The sequence below is a fragment of the Hemitrygon akajei genome, chromosome 10 (genome assembly GCF_048418815.1).
Source record: "Hemitrygon akajei chromosome 10, sHemAka1.3, whole genome shotgun sequence".
In the NCBI taxonomy this organism is placed as follows: domain Eukaryota; kingdom Metazoa; phylum Chordata; class Chondrichthyes; order Myliobatiformes; family Dasyatidae; genus Hemitrygon; species Hemitrygon akajei.
In genome coordinates this window covers 118,054,538-118,075,892 of record NC_133133.1, presented here as the reverse complement: position 1 = coordinate 118,075,892, position 21,355 = coordinate 118,054,538, and the positions used below count along the sequence as shown (strand labels likewise).

Here is a 21,355-nt window from a genome sequence, read left to right as displayed (position 1 = left end):
ACTCTTCTCCCCAACATAGCGAAGCTCTCTCTCTCTCTTTGAATCGATTGGTCTGTCGTTAATTCGCCAATCCCCGCAAAACGCTCCTTTTTTAAACTCTTCTTCCTAACATGTGCAAAGCTCGCTCTCTCTTCAAATCAATTGGTCCACCACTAATGTGCCAAGCCACACAAAACGCTCCTTTTTAAAACTTTTCTCACCGACCTGTGTGAAGCTCACTCTCTCTACAAATTGATTGGTCCGCCACTAAGCTGGGATACACTCAGTAGACACTTCATTAGGTACAGGAGAGAAATCCAGAGTGGTCTTTTGCTGCTGTAGCACATGCACTTCAAAATTCAACATGCTGTGCATTTAGAGATGCTTTACTGCACACCACTATTGTAACGTGTGGTTATTTGAGTTATTGTTATCTCCTTGTCAGCTTACTCTAGTCTGGTCATTCCTCTGATCTCTCATTAACAAGGTGTTTTTCACAACACTCACTGTGCGTGGAAATCCCAGGGCACCAGCACTTCCTGAGATACTCAAACCACCCAGTCTGGCACCAGCAGTTTTTCATTAGTTGAAGTCATTTAGATCACATTTCTTCCCCATTCTGATGTTTGGTCTGAACAACAACTGAACCTCTTGACCATGTCTGCATGCTTTCATACATTGAGTTGCTGCCACATGATTGGCTGATTAGATGTTTACATTAATGAGCAGGTGAACAGGTGTACCTAATAAAGTGGCCACTATGTGTAGATTGTCCTTCCCTAAAACGTCGTGAGTAGATGCTGGTGAGTTAACTTCTTGAGCCTTTGCAGTCCTTCTAATGAAGGGGATCTCCAGTGATATTGGGTAGGGAGTTCTAGGATTTGGACCTTGCAAGGATGAAAAGAAAAGGATGTATCTCCAGTCAGATTTGAAGGAGAATCCCTGCACTAACTGCCCTTGTTGTTCTAGAGCAGGTGTCCCTAACCTGGGGTCCATGGACCCCTTGCTTAATGGTATTGGTCCATGGCATTAAAAAAAGGTTGAAAACCCCAGTTCCAGATGGTTGTGTTTGTAGTTTGGAAGGACTCTCAAAGATTAGTTAAGAGCAATGTTAATGCAGGAAAGTAAATCTATTACAATTGGAAATGTCAGTTGCAAAGCTGAAGCCTGGCATAAGTGAGCTCTGGCCTAATTTTCATCCATTCGGCCCCATTTCTATTGGTATCAGGAATCCACCATTTTCCAAAGCAACAAATGTCATTTGGGACCAGTTTAAAACGAAGGTGACCATTAGAAAAACTTAAATACAGAGCAGGGCCTGGAATTTGTGGATTGTGGTCACAGTGGATATGCTGGATTGTAATCACTGTGGATGTGTCAGGGATTGTAATTTCAGTGGTTGTGTTGGATTGTAATCACAGTGATGTGTCAGGAATTGTAATCACTGTGGATGTGTCAGGAATTGTAATCACTGTGAATGTGTTGGATTGTAATCACTGTGGATGTGTCAGTGATTATAATTTCAGTGGTTGTGTCGGATTGTAGTCACAGTGATGTGTCAGGAATTGTAATCACTGTGGATATGATAGGATTTGTAATCACAGTGGATGCGTCAGTGATTGTAATCACTGTGGATGTGTCAGGGATTCCATTGTCATTCCATGAAACTGATAGCAGATTCAGGATTTCGGCATTCGTTTTGTTTGTAGTGTGTTTTTCAGCCAGGCTTTGGTGAATCTGTGGAATTCATTGCTTGGTCAGCTGTGAAGGCCAAGTCACTGGGTATATTTAAAGTGGAAGTTGATAGGTTCTTGATTAGTCAGGTGTCAAAAGTTACAGCGAGAAGGCAGGGGAATGGGATTGAGAGGGATAATAAATCAGCCATGATGGAATGGTGGAGCGGACTCGATGGGCCAAATGGCCTAATTCTGCTCCAATGTCTTATGGTCTTATTGTTTCACGCTTGTAACTTTTACATTTTTCATTCACGTTTCATGCACAATAAAGGATTTGACCTCGTGGCGGAATAACTATTTAATAGTTAATGCTTTTATACTTACAGCTGTGTTTGCAAACCACACTATGAAGGCGATGGGTACTACTGTGAAGAGCTGAACGCCTGCAGTCAACCAGACCGAGGCGGCTGTAGTTCTAATGTGGGTATAACCGTACGCTTGAATTCTTGAGTTGACTATTATAAATGATGCCTCGTGATACTAAGGCCGTGAGCCCTACAGAACTGGTGTGTAATCTGCATCAGTTAATGCCAGAGCTCTGCTTTGTGGTCATGGAAATATTCAGGCTGGAGAGAGGCCTGTGCTCATAGTGTTTAGAAGAATTTGCAAGGGGGGTGGATCTTATTGAAACCTATCAAATATTGAAAGCAAAAGAAAATCTGTAGATGCTGGAAATCCAAGCAACACACACAAAATGCTGGAGGAACTCAGCAGGCCAGGCAACATCTATGGAAAAAGAGTACAGTCACTGTTTCAGGCCAATACCCTTTAATAGAATGGACATGGAGAGGATGTTTCCTACAGTGGGGGAATCTAAGATCAGAGGGCACAGCCTCAGAATAGAAGGAAATCCCTTTAGAATAGATGAAGAGGAATTTCTTCAGCCAAAGGGAATCTCTGGAATCTGTGGAGGACAAGTCTTTAGGTATTTTTAAAGTGGAGGTTGATTGGTTCTTGATTACAAAGATTACGGGGAGAAGGCAGGAGAATGGGCTTGAGAGAGATAATAAATCAGTCATGATGGAATAGCGGAGCAGACTTAATGGGCCGAATTTTGCTCCAAAGTCTTATGGTCTGATAGTCAACAGAGGGTTAAATGCAGGAGACTAAGTGGTATTCCCAACTCAGTTGGGAAGTGCAAACTGACAGTCATAAGGCAGCACAATAGGTGGCAAATGCTGGAATCCAGGGCTACAAACAAGCTACCAAAAGCACTGGGTTGAGCAATATCTATGTAGGAGAATCAGGGGAGATTTGATAGAGGTATACAAGATTATGAGGGGTATAGATAAGGATTTTATCTAAATCAAGCACCCACTGAGGTTGGGTGGGATCAGTACTAGAGGTCATCCAGTAGGTTAAGGATGAAAGGTGAAATATTTAAAGGGAACCTGAAGGGGAATTTCTTCGCTCAGAGAGTGATGCAAATGTGAGACGAGCTACCTGCAGAGGGGGTGGATGTAGGTTCAAGTGTAACCTTTAAGAGAAGTTTGGATACGTACGTGGATGGGAGGGGTGTGTTCAGGGCTAATGTACAGGTGCATGTTGATGTGACTCGGAAGAATAACAGTTCGGCATGGAGTAGACGGGCCAAAGGGCCGCTATACTGCTCTGAACCAAGCTTGCAGTAAAATACTTAAGTACTTATTAAGTGAGAAGTGAATTAAATATTTCTAATAGCATTAAATGGATCTGTTTACAAACACAAGAGAGTGCAGAAGCTGGAAATAGCACAAAATGGAGGAACTCAGCAGATCATCTATGAATGGGAATAAGCAGTTGAGATTTCAGGTCTGAAGGCAAGTATGCCTTGTGCCATCTACACTGTCCTACTTATCTGCGTTTTCACTTTCACCCCAAGGTGTCTCTATTCATCAACGTTCCCGAACGCCTTTCTCAGCCTGACAATTCCTCTCCATAGGTGCTGCCTGACCTGCTGAGTTCCTCCAACGCTTTGTGTGTGTTCCTCTGGATTTCCAACATCTCACAATCCTTTTTATTTACGTTTTACTGTATACATCCAACGCACATTTGACTCATCGTGGGGGCATGGTAGTGCAGCAGTTAGCCTAACATATTACAGCACCAGCAACCCAGTTTCAATACCTGCCACTGTCATTCTCCCCGTGACTCCACCCGTTTCCTCTGGCTGCTCCAGTTTCCTCCCACATTCCAAAGCCCGGACTCAGTCATAGCAAAAAATATATAAGAGCAAGGAGATAATGCTGAGCCTTTATAAGACACTAGTCAGGCCACACTTGGAGTATTGTCAACAGCTTTGGGCCCCAAATGTCAGAAAGAATGTGTTGTCATTGGAGAGAGTCCAGAGGAGGTTTACAAAGATGATTCCGGGAATGAAGGGGTTAACATATGAGGAGTGTTTGCCAGCTTTGTGCCTGTACTCACTGGAATTTAGAAGAATGTGGGTGGGTGGGATCTCATTGAAACCTACCAGATGTTGAAAGGACTGGATAGGGTGGATGTGAAGAGGATGTTTCCTGTGGTGGGGGTGTTCAGAACTAGAGGGCACAGCCTCAAAATTGAGGGGTGACCTTTTAGAACAGAGGTAAGGAGCAATTTTTTTAGCCAGAGAGTAGATCTATGTAAATCTATGGAACATCCTCCCACAGACTGTGGTGAGGCCAAGTCCATGGGTATATTTAAGGCAGAAGTTGATCATTACCTGATCCAACAGGGCATCAAAGGATATGGCAAGAAGGCAGGTGTATGGGTTGAGTGGGATCCGGGATCAACCGTGATGGAATGGTGAAGCAGACTCAATGGGCTGAATGGCCTAATTCTGCTCCTATATCTTATGCTCTTGGGAAGTAGATACATCATACATCCGACATACTAATAGACCATTCTACCAACTTGTCCACAAAAGTATTTATACCCCACTCAATCTTCCTACTTCACTCTTTTGTTTTAAATGCATGGCCATCAATGTGTTAATTTTCCCTGTGTGATTCACTGGTAGGCGGAATGCATTCTGATGGGAAGGGGGACATTCAGGTGCCAGTGTCTGCCTGGATGGACTGGAGATGGGGAAGACTGCGTTGAAATCAATGACTGTCTAACAGGCCAAGGCGGGTGCCACACCGATGCAAACTGCATCTACTTGGGACCAGGGCAGGTAAGTGTAAAGAACTACTTTCATCGTCAACTGTCAGATGAGGATGTGTTTTGTTCCTCTGTTGTCATTCGTGTTTCTGTTATCAGGAAGCATGCTTCTGAGTCAGAAGGGTTCTGAAAATAAGGTAGAGAAGTTAAAAGCAAGGCTGTGACCATCACCTCAATGTTATGCGACCCTATCACAATGCTGGAGCAATAGCTAAACTATACTATAAATGATCTTGAGAATTACTTAATACAGGCAGATGGAGTTCAACCCAGATAAGTGTGAGGTGGTTCATTTTGGTAGGTCAAATATGATGGCAGAATATAGTATTAATGGTAAGACTCTTGGCAATGTGGAGGGTCACAGGGAACTTGGGATCCGAGTCCATAGGATACTTAAAGCAGCTGGGCAGGTTGACTCTGTGGTTAAGAAGGCATAAGGTGTATTGGCCTTTATCGATCATGGGATTGTATTTAGGAGTCGAGAGGTAATGTTCCAGCTATATAGGACCCTGGTCAGACCCCACTTGGAGTACTGTGCTCAGTTCTGGTTGCCTCACTACAGGAAGGATGTGGAAACCATAGAAAGGGTGCAGAGGAGATTTACAAGGATGTTACCTGGATTGGGGAGCATGTCTTATGAGAATAGGTTGAGTGAACTTTGCCTTATCTCCTTGGAGCAACAGAGGATGAGAGATGACCTGATAGACAATGATGTGTAAGATGAGGAGAGGCATTGATCGTGTGGATAGCCAGAGGCTTTTTCCCAGGGCTGAAATGGCTAGCACAAGAGGGCACAGTTTTAAAGTGCTTGGAAGTTGGTACAGAGGAGATGTCAGGGGTAAGTTTTTCTATGCAGAGAGTGGTGAGTGTATGGAATGGGCTGCCGGTGGCAGTGGTAGAGACGGATACGATAGGGTCTTTTAAGATACTCCTGGACAGGTATATGGAGCTTAGAAAAATAGAGGGCTATGGGTAGCCCTAGGTAATTTCTCAGGTAAAGACAGGTTTGGCAGAGCTTTGTGGGCCGAAGGGCCTGTATTGTGCTGTAGGTTTTTTATGTTTCTATGTTTGTATAAACAACTGAGTAAGTAGTACAAAATAAGAACAAAAAGTAGTGAAGGAGTGTTCATGGGTTCACTGTCTGTTCAGATATCTGATGATGGAGGGGAAGAAGGTGATACTAAATTGATGAGCCCATGTCTTCTGGCTCCTGTACCTCCTCTCTGATGGTAATCATGAGTAGAGAGCATGTCCTGGATAGTTAGGGTCCTTAATGATAGATGCTGCCTTTCTGAGGCATTGCCTTTTGAAGATGTCCTTGGTGGTGGGTTAGCTGGTGCCAGTAATGCAGATGGCTGAGTTTACAACCCTCTGCCGATTTGTCCAACCCTGTGCAATGGAGCCTCAATACCAGATGGTGATGCAACTAGTTAGAATGCTGTCTGTACTACATCTGGAGAAATCTGGTGATGTACCAAATACTCAGCAGGTCAGACAGCATCTGTGGGGAGAGAAGGAGTTCATGTTTAAGTTCAACACATTCAAAATGTTGGAGGACCTAAGCAAGTCAGGTAGCATCTATGGAGGGGAATAAACAGTTGACATTTCAAACCGAGACCCTTCATTCGGACTCCTGATCAGGATTCCCAATGAAGGGTCTCAGCCCAAAACATAGACTGGTTACTCCCCTCCATGGCTGCTACCAGACTTGCTGAGTTCCTTGCTTTAAGATTTCCAGCATTTGCCAAATCTCTTGCAATTATAATGTTTCAGATCACAGCCTTTCATCAGAACATGGAAAGTTAAATCTGTCTCTCTAACTTTTCCCATTTCTGATGAAAGGTTAATCCTGAAATGTTAACTCTGTTTCTCTCTCCACAGCTGCTGCCTGACTTGCTGAGTGTTTCCAATAGTCTGTAATTTACTTCAGATTCGCAGCAGCTGCAGGATTTTGCTTTTGGGCCCAATGAGTTGACTTTGAAATAAACATTAAAAAGAAATCACTAGAATCAGTTTTAATGAATGTTATTCCTGGTTCATGGGACAACTGTTGGCAACTATTTAGTAATTGTTGATGGGTTTATAATTGTCAGGTGTATTGAGATACAGTGAAAACCTTTTGTTTGCAAGCCATCCAGGCAGGCCATCCATAAATACTTTGAGAAGTATCAGAATCAGAATCTGAATCAGGTTTATTATCACCGGCATGTATCGTGAAATTTGTTAACCTAGCAGCAGCAGTTCAATACAATACATAACCTAGCAGAGAGAAAAAAATAATAATAATAAATAAACAAATAAATCAATTACACATATTGAAAACACAAACACGAGGAAATCTGCAGATGCTGGAAATTCAACCAACACACACACACAAAATGCTGGTGGAACGCAGCAGGCCAGGCAGCATCTATAAGGAAGAGGCATTGTCAACGTTTCGGGCCAAGACCCTTCGTCAGGACTAACTGAAAGAAAAGATAGTAAGAGATTTGAAAGTGGGAGGGGGAGATCCAAAGTGATAGGAGAAGACCAGAGGGGGTGGGGTGAAGCTGAGAGCTGGAAAGGTGATTGGCAAAAGGGATACACAGCTGGAGAAGGGAGAAGGTCATGGGAGGGGAGGCCGAGGGAGAAAGGAAGAGGAGGGGAGCACCAGAGGGAGATGGAGAGCAAGCAAGGAGTGATTGTGAGAGGGGCAGAGAGAGAGAAAAAAACGGGAGGAATAAATAAATAAATTAATTGATAGATAGATAGATAAATTAATGAATTAATAAATAAGGGATGGGGTAAAGGGGGATAATAAATAAATAAATCAGGGATGGAGTAAGAAGGGGAGGAGGGGCATTAACAGAAGTTAGAGAAATCAATGTTCAATCCTCATAGGGGGATCAGAAGGGGAGAGAGTGAGTAGCTTCAAGTTCCTGGGTTTCAAGATCTCTGAGGATCTAACCTGGTCCCAACATATCGATGTAGTCAATGTTCACATATATTGAATACATTTTTTAAAATGTGCAAAAACAAAAATACTGTTTTTTTTTAAGAAGTGAGGTAGTGACCAAAGCTTCAATGTCCATTTAAGAATCAGATGGCAGAGGGGAAGAAGCTGTTCCTGAATCGCTGAGTGTGTGCCTTCAGGCTTCAGTACCTCCTACCTGATGGTAACAGTGAGAAAAGGGCATGCCCTGGGTGCTGGAGGTCTTTAATAATGGAGACTGCCTTTTTGAGACACCGTTCCCTAAAGATGTCCTGGGTATATTGTAGCTTAGTGCCAAAGATGGAGCTGACTAGATTTACAACCTTCTGCAGCTTCTTTCAGTCCTGTGCAGTAGCCCCTCCATACCAGACAGTGATGCAGTCTGTCAGAATGCTCTCCACAGTACAACTATAGAAGCTTTTGAGTGTATTTGTTGACATGCCAAATCTCTTCAAACTTCTAATAAAGTATAGCCACTGTCTTTCCTTTTTTATGACTACATCGATATGTTGGGACCAGGTTAGATCCTCAGAGATCTTGACACAGGAACTTGAAGCTGCTCACTCTCTCCACTTCTGATCCCTCTATGTGGATTGGTGTGTGTTCCTTTGTCTTACCCTTCCTGAAGTCCACAATCAGCCCTTTCATCTTACTGGCGAAACTTACTAAGTATACAAGAAAAAACAATAACAGAATGCAGAATGTAGGGTTACAGCTACAGAGAAAGTGGACAGAAAAAGTGCAAGGCTCATAACAACATATACTGAGAAGTTAAAAGTTCATATCAGTAGTCAATCCAAGAAATCTTACACAACAGGGTAGAAGTTGTCCTTGAGCCTGGTGGTACGTATTCCCAAACTTTTAGATGTACTTACCTTACCTGATAGGAGGGAGGAGAAGAGAGAATGATAAGGTGCAGGAGGGATCCTTGATAATGTTGGCTGCTTTCCTAAAGCAACGGGAAGTATAGACAGGGTCATGAAAGAGGAGTTTGGTTTTCATGATGGAATTGGCTGTGTTCACAACTCCTGGCAATTTCTTGTGGTCTCAGGCAGAGCTTATCAAGCTGTGATGCATCTGTATAGACTGCTTTCAAAGGTGGTGAAGGGTCATTAGAAACATGTGCATTTTCAATTATAGCAAGCATTTCTATACCAACAGAACAGGTGTGAGTGTAAGAAGGGCTTCCGTGGCAATGGCCTAGAATGCGAAGCCATAAACCCGTGCCTGGAGGACAACGGAGGGTGCCATTATCTGGTGAGTTGCTCTGAATTCAAAGTTCAACAAAGCACAAAGCTCAAAGTAAATTTATTATTAAACTACATATTCATCACTATATACTACCCTGAGATTCAATTTCCTGCAAGCATTTAAAGTAATACAGGGAAATATAATAGAATCAATGATAAACTACACACAAAGCCTGGAAAGTAACCTACGTTGAAAGTTCAAGTTACATTTATTATCAAAGTATGCATACATTATACAACTTTGAGATTTGTCTTCTCATAGGCAGCCACAAAACAAACGTGCAAAAGATAAATCGTGCAAATAAAAAAATACTGAGAACACTCTTTGTAGAGTCCTTGAAAGTGAGTCCATAGGTTGTGGAATCAGTTCAGAGTTGAGGTTATTCCCACTGGTTCAAGAGCCTGATTGTTGAGGAGTAATAACAATTCCTGAACATGATATTGTGGGACCGAAGGCTGCTGTACCTCCTTCCCGATGAAAGCACGGCCTCTTCTTGCTGGATTTGAGTCTTGTGAGACTGGTTCACAAACCAGGGTATCCTTTGGTGCCCACAATTCCCAGGACTATAGATTCTGTGCCAGAAGTTACAAGAATACAATGTTATTCAATAGACCAAACTACTCTACATACTAACTTTGCCAGGATCTTTTCCTCATGTGACATTGTCCTTCTCTGGAGCAAAAGACCAGAGCACCCATTTCTGAGTTACCTTGAGAGCAATTCTCCATTGTCCTTTGTGGCTTCTGACCTGTGATATTCTTCCTGAATGAAGATCTAGGCTCTGCAGTGGCCAATCCAGAGGTATTCAGTTGAAGAATAGGCAGACGTTTCTTTTTTGATGTCTTAGCAACCATATAACATCCACGCCAGGACCAGCAGACTCAAAAACAGTTACTTTCCCCAAGCAGTAAGGCTGATCAACACCTCCATCATCACTACTTTATCATTTCCTATCAACCACCTTATGTACAGACACACCATCAACCTATATGTATATATATAAGCAATCTTACCTATTAATTGTGGTTTTAAAAAAAATTATTATTGTGTCCTGAACTTTAATGGGTTTTTTTCTGTATATGCTGCATCAGATCTGGAGTTACAATATTTAATTCCCCTTTACACTTGTGTACTGGAAATGGCATTAAACATTGAACAATCTTAAATAACCTTACAGAATCTTAAGTGTGCAAACAAGAGAAGTGGGAATACCATAAGATGATAAGACATGGGAACAAAATTTGGCCATTCAGCCAATCGAGTCTTCTCTGCCATTCCATCATGGCTGATTTATTATCCCTGTCAACCCTAACCTCCCACCTTCTCCCTGTAACCTTTGACATCCTGACTAATCAAGAAACTATTACCCTCTGCTTGAAATATCCCCAATGACTTGGCCTTCACACCCATCTGTGGCAATGAACTTCACAGATTCACCACTCTCTGGCTAAGGAAATTCCGCCTCATCTCTGTCCTAAATGGACATCTCTATTCTGACACTGTGCCCTCTGGTCCTAGATTCCCCTGCTATAGGAAACATCCTCACCACTTCAGTTCTATCTAGCCCATTCCTATCTGTCCTGCATTTAACCCCCCACTCTTCTCATTTATGTCCTTCACCTATAGTGAGGGGTTCACTATGAACCCTCTCATAGTTGGACCAAAGATTACAAGTTTAAGATGGGTGTCGGGTCTTTTGCCTTTACCACGAAAATGCAAAGGTATTTTCAAAGCTATTATTGAAATTAATCCAACTCAGGCCCCTATCCTGCAAGCTTCTTCTTGCTTATCTGCAATATTTGAGTGTCGAAGGCAAGGCCAAAGCTTATTACCCACCATTAATATCCCAGGAAGGGTGGGTGTGATCCATCTTCTTCAGCCACTTCAGTCTACATGGTGAAGATACTCATGCAACGTTGAGAAGGAAATTCCAATATTTAGGTCCAGCCACCATCAAGAAATTACCAATACAGGTGCAAGTTAGGGCACTTCAATGGAACATGAAGTTCCCACATACAGTATCTGCTGCCACTATCCTTTCTAGAACTAGAGGTTGCTAGCTTAGGAAAAAAGGTCAACAGGAAATATAATGTTTGAAAATGTTTAACATCGTACTTAGAAATCCACACCATCCACTACATCATTTGGCAGAGAACCCCTCATATTTCCAAATGACTTGATTAAGCCTGTTTAGTGGGGAACAATCCTTTTACTTTGAGATTTCAAGTCAAGTTGAGTTTGACAGAAAATCCTGGCAGTTCTAGACAATGTTTCTTACCCTTTGCAAGCCACCATGGCTGAACAAAGGAGCACTTTCAGTAATAGACTCAGACAACTGCGGTGCTCCAAAGAGCGCTGTATGAGGTCGTTCTTACCCTCGGCCATCAGGTCAACCTATCACCTGAGAAGTAATGACCCCTTCCTGTTAAACTGTTTGAGGTAACTTATTTTTATTCTTTCTACTTGTAATATTTATATCTGTTCACTTCTAATACTACCATGACACTGTAATTTCCTCTGGGAGCAATGAAGTATCTATCTATCTATCTATCTATCTATCTATCTATCTATCTATCTATCTATCTATCTATCTATCTATCTATCTATCTACCTTTATTGTCATGTGCACAAATACATGGAGGTACAGGCACAGCAAAAATCTTGTTTAATTGATCATCCATAATATTCCCCCACTTAACTCTCTTCACTCTGTTTCATGTCCTAGGCTAACCTTCATTTCAAAGGTCTGACCTGAAAAAAAGACCATTAAAGTCGGACAGATAAAAATGATGCTGTATAAAATATATAATATTTAACCGCTGATTCAATGAACTGCTTCAAATATGTTGGCAGGCAACTTGTTCATACGTGTCTCCAGGGATTAAAAGTTGCAGCTGTCAGCAAGGTTATGAAGGAGATGGTGAGATATGCTTTGGAAACGCAATTATGGTAAGCAAGTTATAAAGGCTTTTGACTCATTCAAGAAAACATCCATGATGATTTTGTAAAATTTATTAAGGATCAGATAACCTTTTATTTTAACACTAATACATCACCTGAAGTGCCATCCCAGATTGTCTGGGATGCCATGAAAGCATATCTGAGGGGTCAAATAATCTCAATAGAAGATCCCGTGCAGATCGAGCAGACCTCATTAACCAGATTAAAGATTTGGATCAAATATATGCCCAAACTAAGAACCCTGAATTATACAAGAAGCGCGTTGAACTCCAAACTAAATTTAACCTTCTGTCCACTCAACCTGTCGAACGCCAACTTCTCGAAAGCAAGAGCCACTTTTACATTCATGGGGATAAGTCTGGTAAATTCCTAGCCAATCAGCTGAGGCATTCCAAAGCCAAACAACATATTACAAAGATCCGGAAGGAGAACGGAGACTTTACATCGGATCATTTAGAAATTAATGACGCATTTAAAAATTTTTATTCTCGGCTTTATTCCTCTGAATCTCTAAATGACAATATCTCTGTGGATCAATTTTTACAGAATCTGAATATCCCCTCACTTTCATCTGATTTCAAAGCCAAACTCAATGCGCCTATATCACCAGAAGAAATATCTTTTGCAATTTCTGCACTGCCCTCAGGGAAATCTCCTGGACCTGATGGGTTCCCTGTGGAATTTTATAAATCATTCTCTTCACTTCTTTCTCCTCAGTTATTCTCAGTATTATCTGACTCGTTTAATTACGGCAAATTGCCACCCTCTTTCAATGAGGCATCTATTATTCTTCTTTTAAAAAAGGGCAAAGACCCAACAGAGTGTTCCTCGTACAGGCCGATCTCTCTGCTCAATGTTGATGTAAAGATCTTAGCTAAAGTGTTGGCTCATAGATTAGAAACCGTTATTCCCTCCATTATCTCTGATGACCAAACAGGCTTTATTAAAAACTGTCTCCCTTTTTTTAACATTCGGCGTCTATTTAATATTTTATACTCAGTTCCAACTGGGACTCCTGAATGTGTTATCTCCCTTGATGCGGAGAAAGCATTTGATCGTATAGAGTGGAACTACCTTTTTGCAGTCTTAGAAAAATTTGACCTCGGCCGAAGTTTCATCTCTTGGATCCAATTGCTATACCTGTGTCCTACTGCTTCTGTTCTAACTAATTTTCAGAAATCCCAAGTATTGAATCTCAAACGTGGCACCCGTCAGGGATGCCCCTTAAGTCCCTTTCTCTTTGATTTGGCTATAGAACCTCTGGCGATAGCATTTCGAAATTGTCCTGAATTGACCGGGATTTGGAGAGGGGGTGTTGAGCATAAAGTTTCTCTCTATGCTGATGACTTATTACTCTTTCTCTCAAATCCGTCTACATCCTTACCTCTAATGTTTTCACTTCTTGACCAGTTTAGCCAGATCTCTGACTATAAACTCAACTTACATAAGAGTGAACTTTTCCCAATTAATAAAGAAGCACAAGAACTAATATTTCGTGATCTCCCTTTTAAAGTAGTCCATAATCAATTTACTTATCTTGGAATTACAGTCACAAGGAAGTTTAAAGATCTCTTTCGTGAAAACTTTGTCAATCTTTCATATGCTATAAAACAGAGTCTGGTACAATGGTCACCTCTATCTATGTCCTTGGTAGATCGTATTAATGTTGTTAAAATGTATGTTCTCCCCAAATTTTTATACTTATTTCAATCTATCCCAATTTTTATTCCTAAATCCTTTTTTGATTCCTTAGACTCTATTATTTTGTCATATCTGTGGCAGAATAAGCGCTCTAGAATTAATAAAATCCACCTCCAAAAATCTAAAAAAGAGGGTGGCATGGCTTTACCTAACTTTCGCTTATATTACTGGGCAGTTAATATACGTTGTGCTGCCTTCTGGTCTTTCTTCCACGGTCAACCCGAGTGCCCTAACTGGGTGGCAATGGAGTTGAGCTCCACTAAAGAATTATCTATATCTGCACTTCTTGGCTCTGCACTCCCTAGCAGTCTGCCCAGATCAATAGCTAATCCTCTGGTTAGACACACTTTGCGTATATGGGCTCAGTTCAGGAAATGCTATGGTTTCCAGGGGTTTTCTGTTTCTAGCCCTGTCGCACACAATCACCTTTCTTTTCCTACTATGTACGATTCAGCATTCCATGTTTGGTTCAGAAAGGGCATTAGACATTTTGAAGATCTCTTCATTGATAATCGCTTCACTTCTTTTCAGCAGCTCTCCGTTAAGTTCAACCTGCCTAACGCTCACTTTTTCAGATATCTCCAAATCCGACACTTTACTGCTCCTTTAATTCCTAACTTTCCTGAAATGCCTGCGAAAAATGCTATGGACCTATTTCTTTCCATTAATCCACTAGGTAAAGGTTTAATATCAATTATCCGAGATAAACTAGCAGCCTTACGGCGGGCCCCTGTGGATAAAATTAAAATGGCCTGGGAGCAGGATTTAAATATCTCCTTATCTGAGGAGAGCTGGGACTCAGTTCTCAAATCGGTTAACTCAACCTCCCTTTGTGCTCGCCATTGCCTTTTACAGTTTAAGATTGTTCATAGAGCCCATATGTCTAAATCTAAACTATCTCGATTCTACCCTGGCATTAGTCCGCTCTGTGATAAATGCAAGAGGGGCGTGGCCTCTCTCATCCATATGTACTGGTTCTGTCCTAGCTTGGAGAAATTCTGGAAAGATGTCTTCACTACATTATCGGGTATTCTGAATCAGCACCTAGAACCTAACCCCTTAATTGCTCTGTTTGGATTTTGGGGCGAGACAGATTTAAGTCTGGGTCCGACCAAATGCCGAATACTATCCTTTGCTCTCTCCTGGCGAGACGCTTGATCCTCCTTAGATGGAGAGATGTTGCCCCGCCCACTCATGCGCAATGGCTTAACGACATTATGGCCTGCTTGGACCTCAAAAAATTCATTATTCAGTTCTCAATTCGGATTTAAAGTTCCATAAGATCTGGGGACCTTTTATCGAGTACTTTCATAACCTTCCTCTTGACTAGGGTTTTTTTTTTCCTTGTTTTTTCTCTTCTTTTCGGTCCCTTGCTTTCAGCTCCCTTTTTTTTCTGGTAGTAGGCATTATTATCCTCTGTTGCTAAGTGTATTCACAGTCTGGGAGTTTGACTGTCCGGACTTATACTCTTTATATTGTGTGGTGGTTGGTCTGGAATTGTTTTTTTTCTTGTGTTGTGGGGCTTGGGGAGGACACTAAGCTCACTTGTCTTTAATTTAGGTGCTTTTTTGTTAAATTCTCTTCGTTTGTAGCATATTGTTATTGTATGCTTAATCTTGCACTGTATTAATGCTCCTCATTGGGATTTGGGGTTTTTAATTTGTAAAATGTTTTGAAAAACTAATAAAAAAATTTATAAAAAGAAAGAAAGAAAACATCCAAAAATGTTCTCTAGAAGCTCATGCTGATATTACATCTACTGAGTTTAGCTCTCCATCAGTGGCGACACTCTCTCCTCTGAGTCACAAAACTAGGAAGGTCCTTGCACGCAAGTCTAGGTTAGCATTCTTGTATGGAACTGAGGGACTGTTGCAGCACTGGGGTTGCAAATGAGACTTAAAGCTGTATCAGTGTCTCCTTTATTCACTCTCTAATAGTTTGAAAGCAAAGACACTTCATTGATGAAATATCTTAGAGGCTGCAGAAATATTGCATTTATATTTCAAATTGGCCTTCTTCCGAAATGTTCCACACCAAACCCTGTAATTGGTAGTTGGTTTATTATCAACAGATCTCCCTCAGGTTCTCCTTAAATATTTCACCTTTCACCCTTAACCTATGACCTCTAGTTCTAGTCGTGACCAACCTCAGTGGAAAAAGCCTGCTTGCATTTACCCTATCTATACCCCAAGATACACTGAAAATCTTTTGTTTTCTCCACACCAGAGTAGTTAGTCATATGATACAACTCTTAAAGGGTAGTGGTATGAAGGGAGCAATTATGTCATATTATGTGTGACAGAGAGAGATTACAGTGAGTGGTAGATCAGATGTGCATGGAAGGTCCAACAGTATTATTTCTTCTGAACAATACTTACCCATCAAAAATTGTCTCTCTATTCTCTTAGATTATAACAGTGACCAAACTTCAAAGCATACTCCACTGGCCCCAGAGTGTTTTCAGTTAGTATGAAGGATTACGTTAAAAATGCAAGTCTAATTAAATATTTGGGTTGAGGGAATCTTTTAAAACAAGTAACTTATTGAAAACTCCATCTTGGGTCTTAACCTTTATGAGAATGATATTGGGTTCTACTGATTTGCAAGTATTCTTGCTTTAGGATTTTTGTTCAGCTCACAGTCACCCCACCATAACTTTCTCAAATCTACACCATTCCTCCCTGAGTGACTCAGATAGTCCACTTGCTTTGTGAAAGTGTTAAAATTGAGCTCTGAGCCCTAACTAATTGATCTGTCAATAGAATCATTGAGTTATAGAGTCACAGGGCCCTTATGGACTTCCGATCGACCAGCGGCTTCGATCTGGACCTTTGCCTAGATGTGCCACACGAATGAGTTTCCGTTTCATTTTCCAGTGCTATTCCCTCATCCCTCCATTTTCGTACTGTTCAGAAATCCATCGGTCTCTATGTTGGATGGACTTGATGACTGAGCATCCATGTAGTGAAACCCACCTATTCACCAATTCCGAGTGAAGACGTTTCTCCCCATTTCCATCCTTAGTGACCCAACCCCCATCTAGGTACTTGTCTGTAAACTCCTCAGCTAAAAGAAACGTGTACATTTACAGGGTCTACCCAATTGTCAGCAAAACCAGCTTCTATTGCTCATGGCTGTGTCTAGATTAGCACAAATGATGGTTTGATGGCCAATACAGTCTCAATGGGCAGAAGGGCCTCTTTCTCTGTGAGTCACTGAGGTGAATAATAAAACTGGGGAAGATGATTGCAGTGAAACTGCATTTTATCTTAAGGTGGAAATGATAGCCACTGATGTGACTGTAACATCAGTTTCAGAATCAGGTTAATTATCTCTAGTGCAGCATTGCCAACCCGGGGTCCACAGACCACTGAGTTAACGTTAGGGGTTCATGGCATTAAAATGGTACGGAACCCCTGCACTAGCATATACCATGAAATTTGTTGTTTTGCAGCAATACATAAAACTATACTACAAGTGAAGAAATATGTATTAACATTTTAAATAAGTAGTGCAAAACGTCAGGGAGTGTCCATGGGTTCATTATCCATTCAGAAAGTGGAGGGCAGTGGAGAAGAAGCTGATCGAAAAGCAGATTCTCATACCTGCTCTCTTATGGTTGTAATGAGAACACGGCATGGCCACCACAGTACCGAAGTGTGGGAGATAAGTAACTCGTTATTCAGTAATTGGAAAGGTATCAGACTCTCTTCTCTTTACCTTCCAGGCTCTATCCTACATCCCGGAAGCTGCAGAATTTCTCAAGTGGGTCAATGTAAGTCCATCAATTTAATCAGAACTGTTTTTGTTTCTGTTAATGGAAACAATGAAAGAGCCTTGCCTCATTCACATGAAGTGGTCATTGAGTGTATGTCTATGGTCTTCTGTGGCTGTAGCCCATCCACTTCAACATGTTGTGCATTTAGAGATGCTCTTCTGCACATCTCTGTTGTAAAGTGTGGTTATTTGAGTTCCTGTTGCCTTCCTGTCAGCTTGAATCAGTCTGCCCATTCTCCTCTGATCTCTCTCATTAACAAGGTGTTTTCACCCACAAAACTGCTGCTCGCTGGATGTTTTTTTTCAATTTTTCATAGCATGCTCTGTAAACTCTTGAGGCTGTTGTGCATGAAAATCCCAGGAGATCAGCAGTTTCTGAGATACTCAAACCACCCCATCTGGCACCAGAAATCGTACCACTGTCAAAGTCATTTAGATCACATTTCTTCCTCATTCTGATGCTTGGTCTGAACAGCAACTGAAACTCTTGACCATGTCTACGTGCTTTTATGCATTGAGGTGCTGCCACACGACTGGCTGACTAGATAGCTGTATTAATGAGCGGGTGTACCAGTGTACCTAATAAAGTGGCCACTGTGAACATACAGTGAAATGCATCATTTAAATCAACAACCAATAATTTGAAGGCAGCCTGCGAGTGCCGCCATGCTTCCAGTTGCAATGTAGTATGCTCCTAACTTGCTAACCCTAGCCCATTTGTTTTTGGAATGTGGGTGGAAAGTAGAGAACCTGGAATCAGCGGGCCGAGCCTTCACCACTGTCCTGCTAACGCAAGCATACATGTCCCTGGGAACCTGTACCTAAATTCCAGATGTAGTCTCACCACAGCCCCAAACAACTGGAGTAAGATTTCTCCCACGACCAGTATCAACCACGTTCCATGGATGATTAAGTAACCGATATTTAGTAACTGGTAATTGTTGCATGTACCGAGTCACAATGAAAAGCTTTACTTTGCATGCCGTCCCGACAGGTCATCCCGTGCATAACTTCACTAGGACAAGAAAATTTGAATGCAGAATAAATTGTTACAGTTACTCAAAGTGCAGCGCAGGTAGACAATAAGGTACAAGGGCCACAGTCAGGCAAATTGAGAGATCAAGAGTTTGTCTTCACCATATAAGAATTCTGTACAAGAGTCTTAAAAAATAATTTATCCATCTAACAATGTTGCCTTAACATATCCCTCAGGGGAAAAACAGAAAGGAGTGTGAAATAAAGAGTGCGAAATGATCTATGATCCAAACTCCAACTTGATGAAAAGTCTCATAAAATGGATTTTGTTTTTTTTTCAGAATGCTTCTCAGAACCGCCTTCTGTCAGAAGCTGCAAATGTCACCCTGCTGGTGCCCTCTCAGAAAGCCGTCAGTGGTATGAATAATGACAACAGGGTATTTTGGCTCAGAGCCGAACAGCTTCCGAACCTGGTGAAGTGAGTCTCTCTTCCTTTGAGATTAGTTCATTGGTGAACCATATCTGGTCAGTAGTGAGAACGTGGCAGGTACACATGCAGCCAGTTTATTGCGTGGTGAATCGATCAGGCCTCCTACGTCTAGGAGGCCCTTTCTTTTTGTATGGGCTTTTGAAGTGTGCACATTTTCAGTTCTGCAAGCCCGGTTCGTTGTCCCCAATCTGCACATTGCCCCCTGTGTGCCATGGCTGACATAACTCATTAAAAACATTTAATCCAGCTACTCGGTTGTCATTCTAGCTCCGCGCATACGTGACAGTTGGATCACACAAAGCTCTGATAGGAGCTGACACACACATTGAACACCTCAACTTCTGTCTTAGGTGTGTGTGAGTTCAAGAGTCCTCTGCAGCCCAGAGTGGCCCTGCCTTCACATTAATAAACCTCACCATACATCTCCTCAATTTCCTTCCTCGTTCTTGAATCAGTTCACTCCCGGAAATAATTCCTCTGGAATTTTTTGATGTGGAAATTGGTAATTGATTTATTATAGTCACATGATGTGTGGTGGTTGCCATGACACTTTACAGCACCAGTGATCTGGGTTCAATTCTTGCTGCTGTCTGTAAGGAGTTTCTACATTCTCTTCGTGACTGCAGGGTTTTCCTCTAGATAATCTGGTTTCCTCCCAAATCCTAAAGATATAGGGGTTAGGGTTAGTAGGTAATGGGGTAGCTCGAGCTTGTAGGGCTGGAAGGACCTGTAACCATGCTGTATCTCTAAATACAACTAAAAACTAAAAAATAATACTGTGAAAGACTGCTTCATGTGCCATCCAGATGATCATTCCATACATAGGTACATTGCAGAATTACCAAAGGAGAAAAACAAAATGCAGAATAGAGTGTTATAGTTATGGAGAAAGTACGGTGCAGGTAGACAAAGTGAAAAGGCCATCACAAGGAAAGTTAAGAGGTCCAGAATTCACTCTCACTGTATGGAGGGTCTTTTCAGGAGTCAATGGGGTAGAAGCTGTCCTTGAGCCTGCTGGTACATGTGCCCAAGCTTTTGTATCTTCTTCCCAATGGAAGGGATGAGAAGAGAGAAGGTCTGGGATGGGTGCAGTCCTCGATTATAGTGGCTGCTTTCCCAAGGTAGTTGGAAGTGTAGACAGAGTCAATGGAGTGAACTCAAGACATCCTGCAGACGCTGGAAACCTTGAGCAATGAACTATGTACTGGCGGAACTCAGCAGATTGGTGGAGGGAAACAAACAGACATTGAGACCTGATGAAGGATCTTGACCCGAAACCTCAACAGTTAATTTCCCTCCATAGAAGCTGCCTGACTTGCTGAGTTCCTCCAGCATTTTGTGTGTGTGTTGTCAATAGAGGGGAGGGTGTTCTTGTGATGGACCAGGTTGCAATCACAACTTCCTGCAATTTGGACAGAGCAATTTCTGTACCAAGCTGTGATGTATCCTGATAGGTTGTTTTCTGTGCAAGAGACCCAAATAATATTAAGAGTAAATTATAAAATATATAAATACAGCAATTATTATGTAAAAATAATAATAATAAAGTAACAATGGAAAATGATATTAAATGATAATAAGGGACTCACATGCACCATATAACTCACAATCACCAGATAACATAGGATAGTGATGGAGGTTCAATTGCCTGGCCAGTCTTTCCTTCAAAGCATTCTCATCTATGGAAAGGACGCGGAGAAGCTACAAGTTTCCTCAATCAAAACAGAAATGCTGAAAACGCTCAGCAGGTCAGGCAGCAACTGCAGAGAGAGAAACAGTTAACATCTTGAATTCTGTTTCTCTCTCCACAGATGCTGCCTGACCCACTGAGTGTTTCCAGCATGTTCTGTTTTTACTTGAGGTTTCCAATAGCTGCAGTTTTTGCTGCAATGGTATTGTTCCTTTTTGTGTTGTGCCATGACTGAGTAAGTGAGAGGAGGTTTAATTTATCTGTGCAGAGTTGCATTTTAAAGCATTTTTTTTCTCTCTTAGGTATCATGTGCTAAATGGAGTATACAGTCTTGCGGATCTTCTGAATCTTTCATCGAATTCACTGCCCACAATCCTGCCGGGCAGCTTCTTATCCCTTGTCAACCAGGATGAGGTTAGTGGTGGGAACAGTATCATTAATGAAGTACAGGCGATCCCCAGGTTACAGGAAGTTGCATTCCTACAAAACCATCGTTATCTCAATTTTCCATAATGCAAAGCCGTATCATTTTCAGGTGCATCAAGAAATGTGAGCTGATAAAAAATAAATTATGCGCTTATTTACTTCTCTCTCATTAATTCCATGAGAGCGCATTTTATTCTGTATGTGGAGTCATAGAGAAGTACAGCACAGGAAAGGCCCTTCAGCCCATCTAGTACATGTACATGCCAAACTATTTC

At 41.6% G+C, this 21,355-nt stretch overlaps 1 protein-coding gene across 2 annotated transcripts in view; it reads left to right on the top strand.

Moving 5' to 3' along the window:
* stab2 (stabilin 2) overlaps positions 1–21,355 on the top strand; it is a 191,852-nt gene that overhangs the window by 70,582 nt on the left and 99,915 nt on the right. For both annotated transcript variants that reach the window (XM_073058832.1, XM_073058831.1), the window contains exons 24-30: positions 2,042–2,135; positions 4,696–4,851; positions 8,971–9,066; positions 11,914–12,009; positions 17,450–17,497; positions 18,816–18,952; positions 20,957–21,068. In XM_073058832.1, coding sequence (XP_072914933.1) covers positions 2,042–2,135; positions 4,696–4,851; positions 8,971–9,066; positions 11,914–12,009; positions 17,450–17,497; positions 18,816–18,952; positions 20,957–21,068 — 739 coding nt within the window. The remainder of the gene's footprint in view (positions 1–2,041; positions 2,136–4,695; positions 4,852–8,970; positions 9,067–11,913; positions 12,010–17,449; positions 17,498–18,815; positions 18,953–20,956; positions 21,069–21,355) is intronic.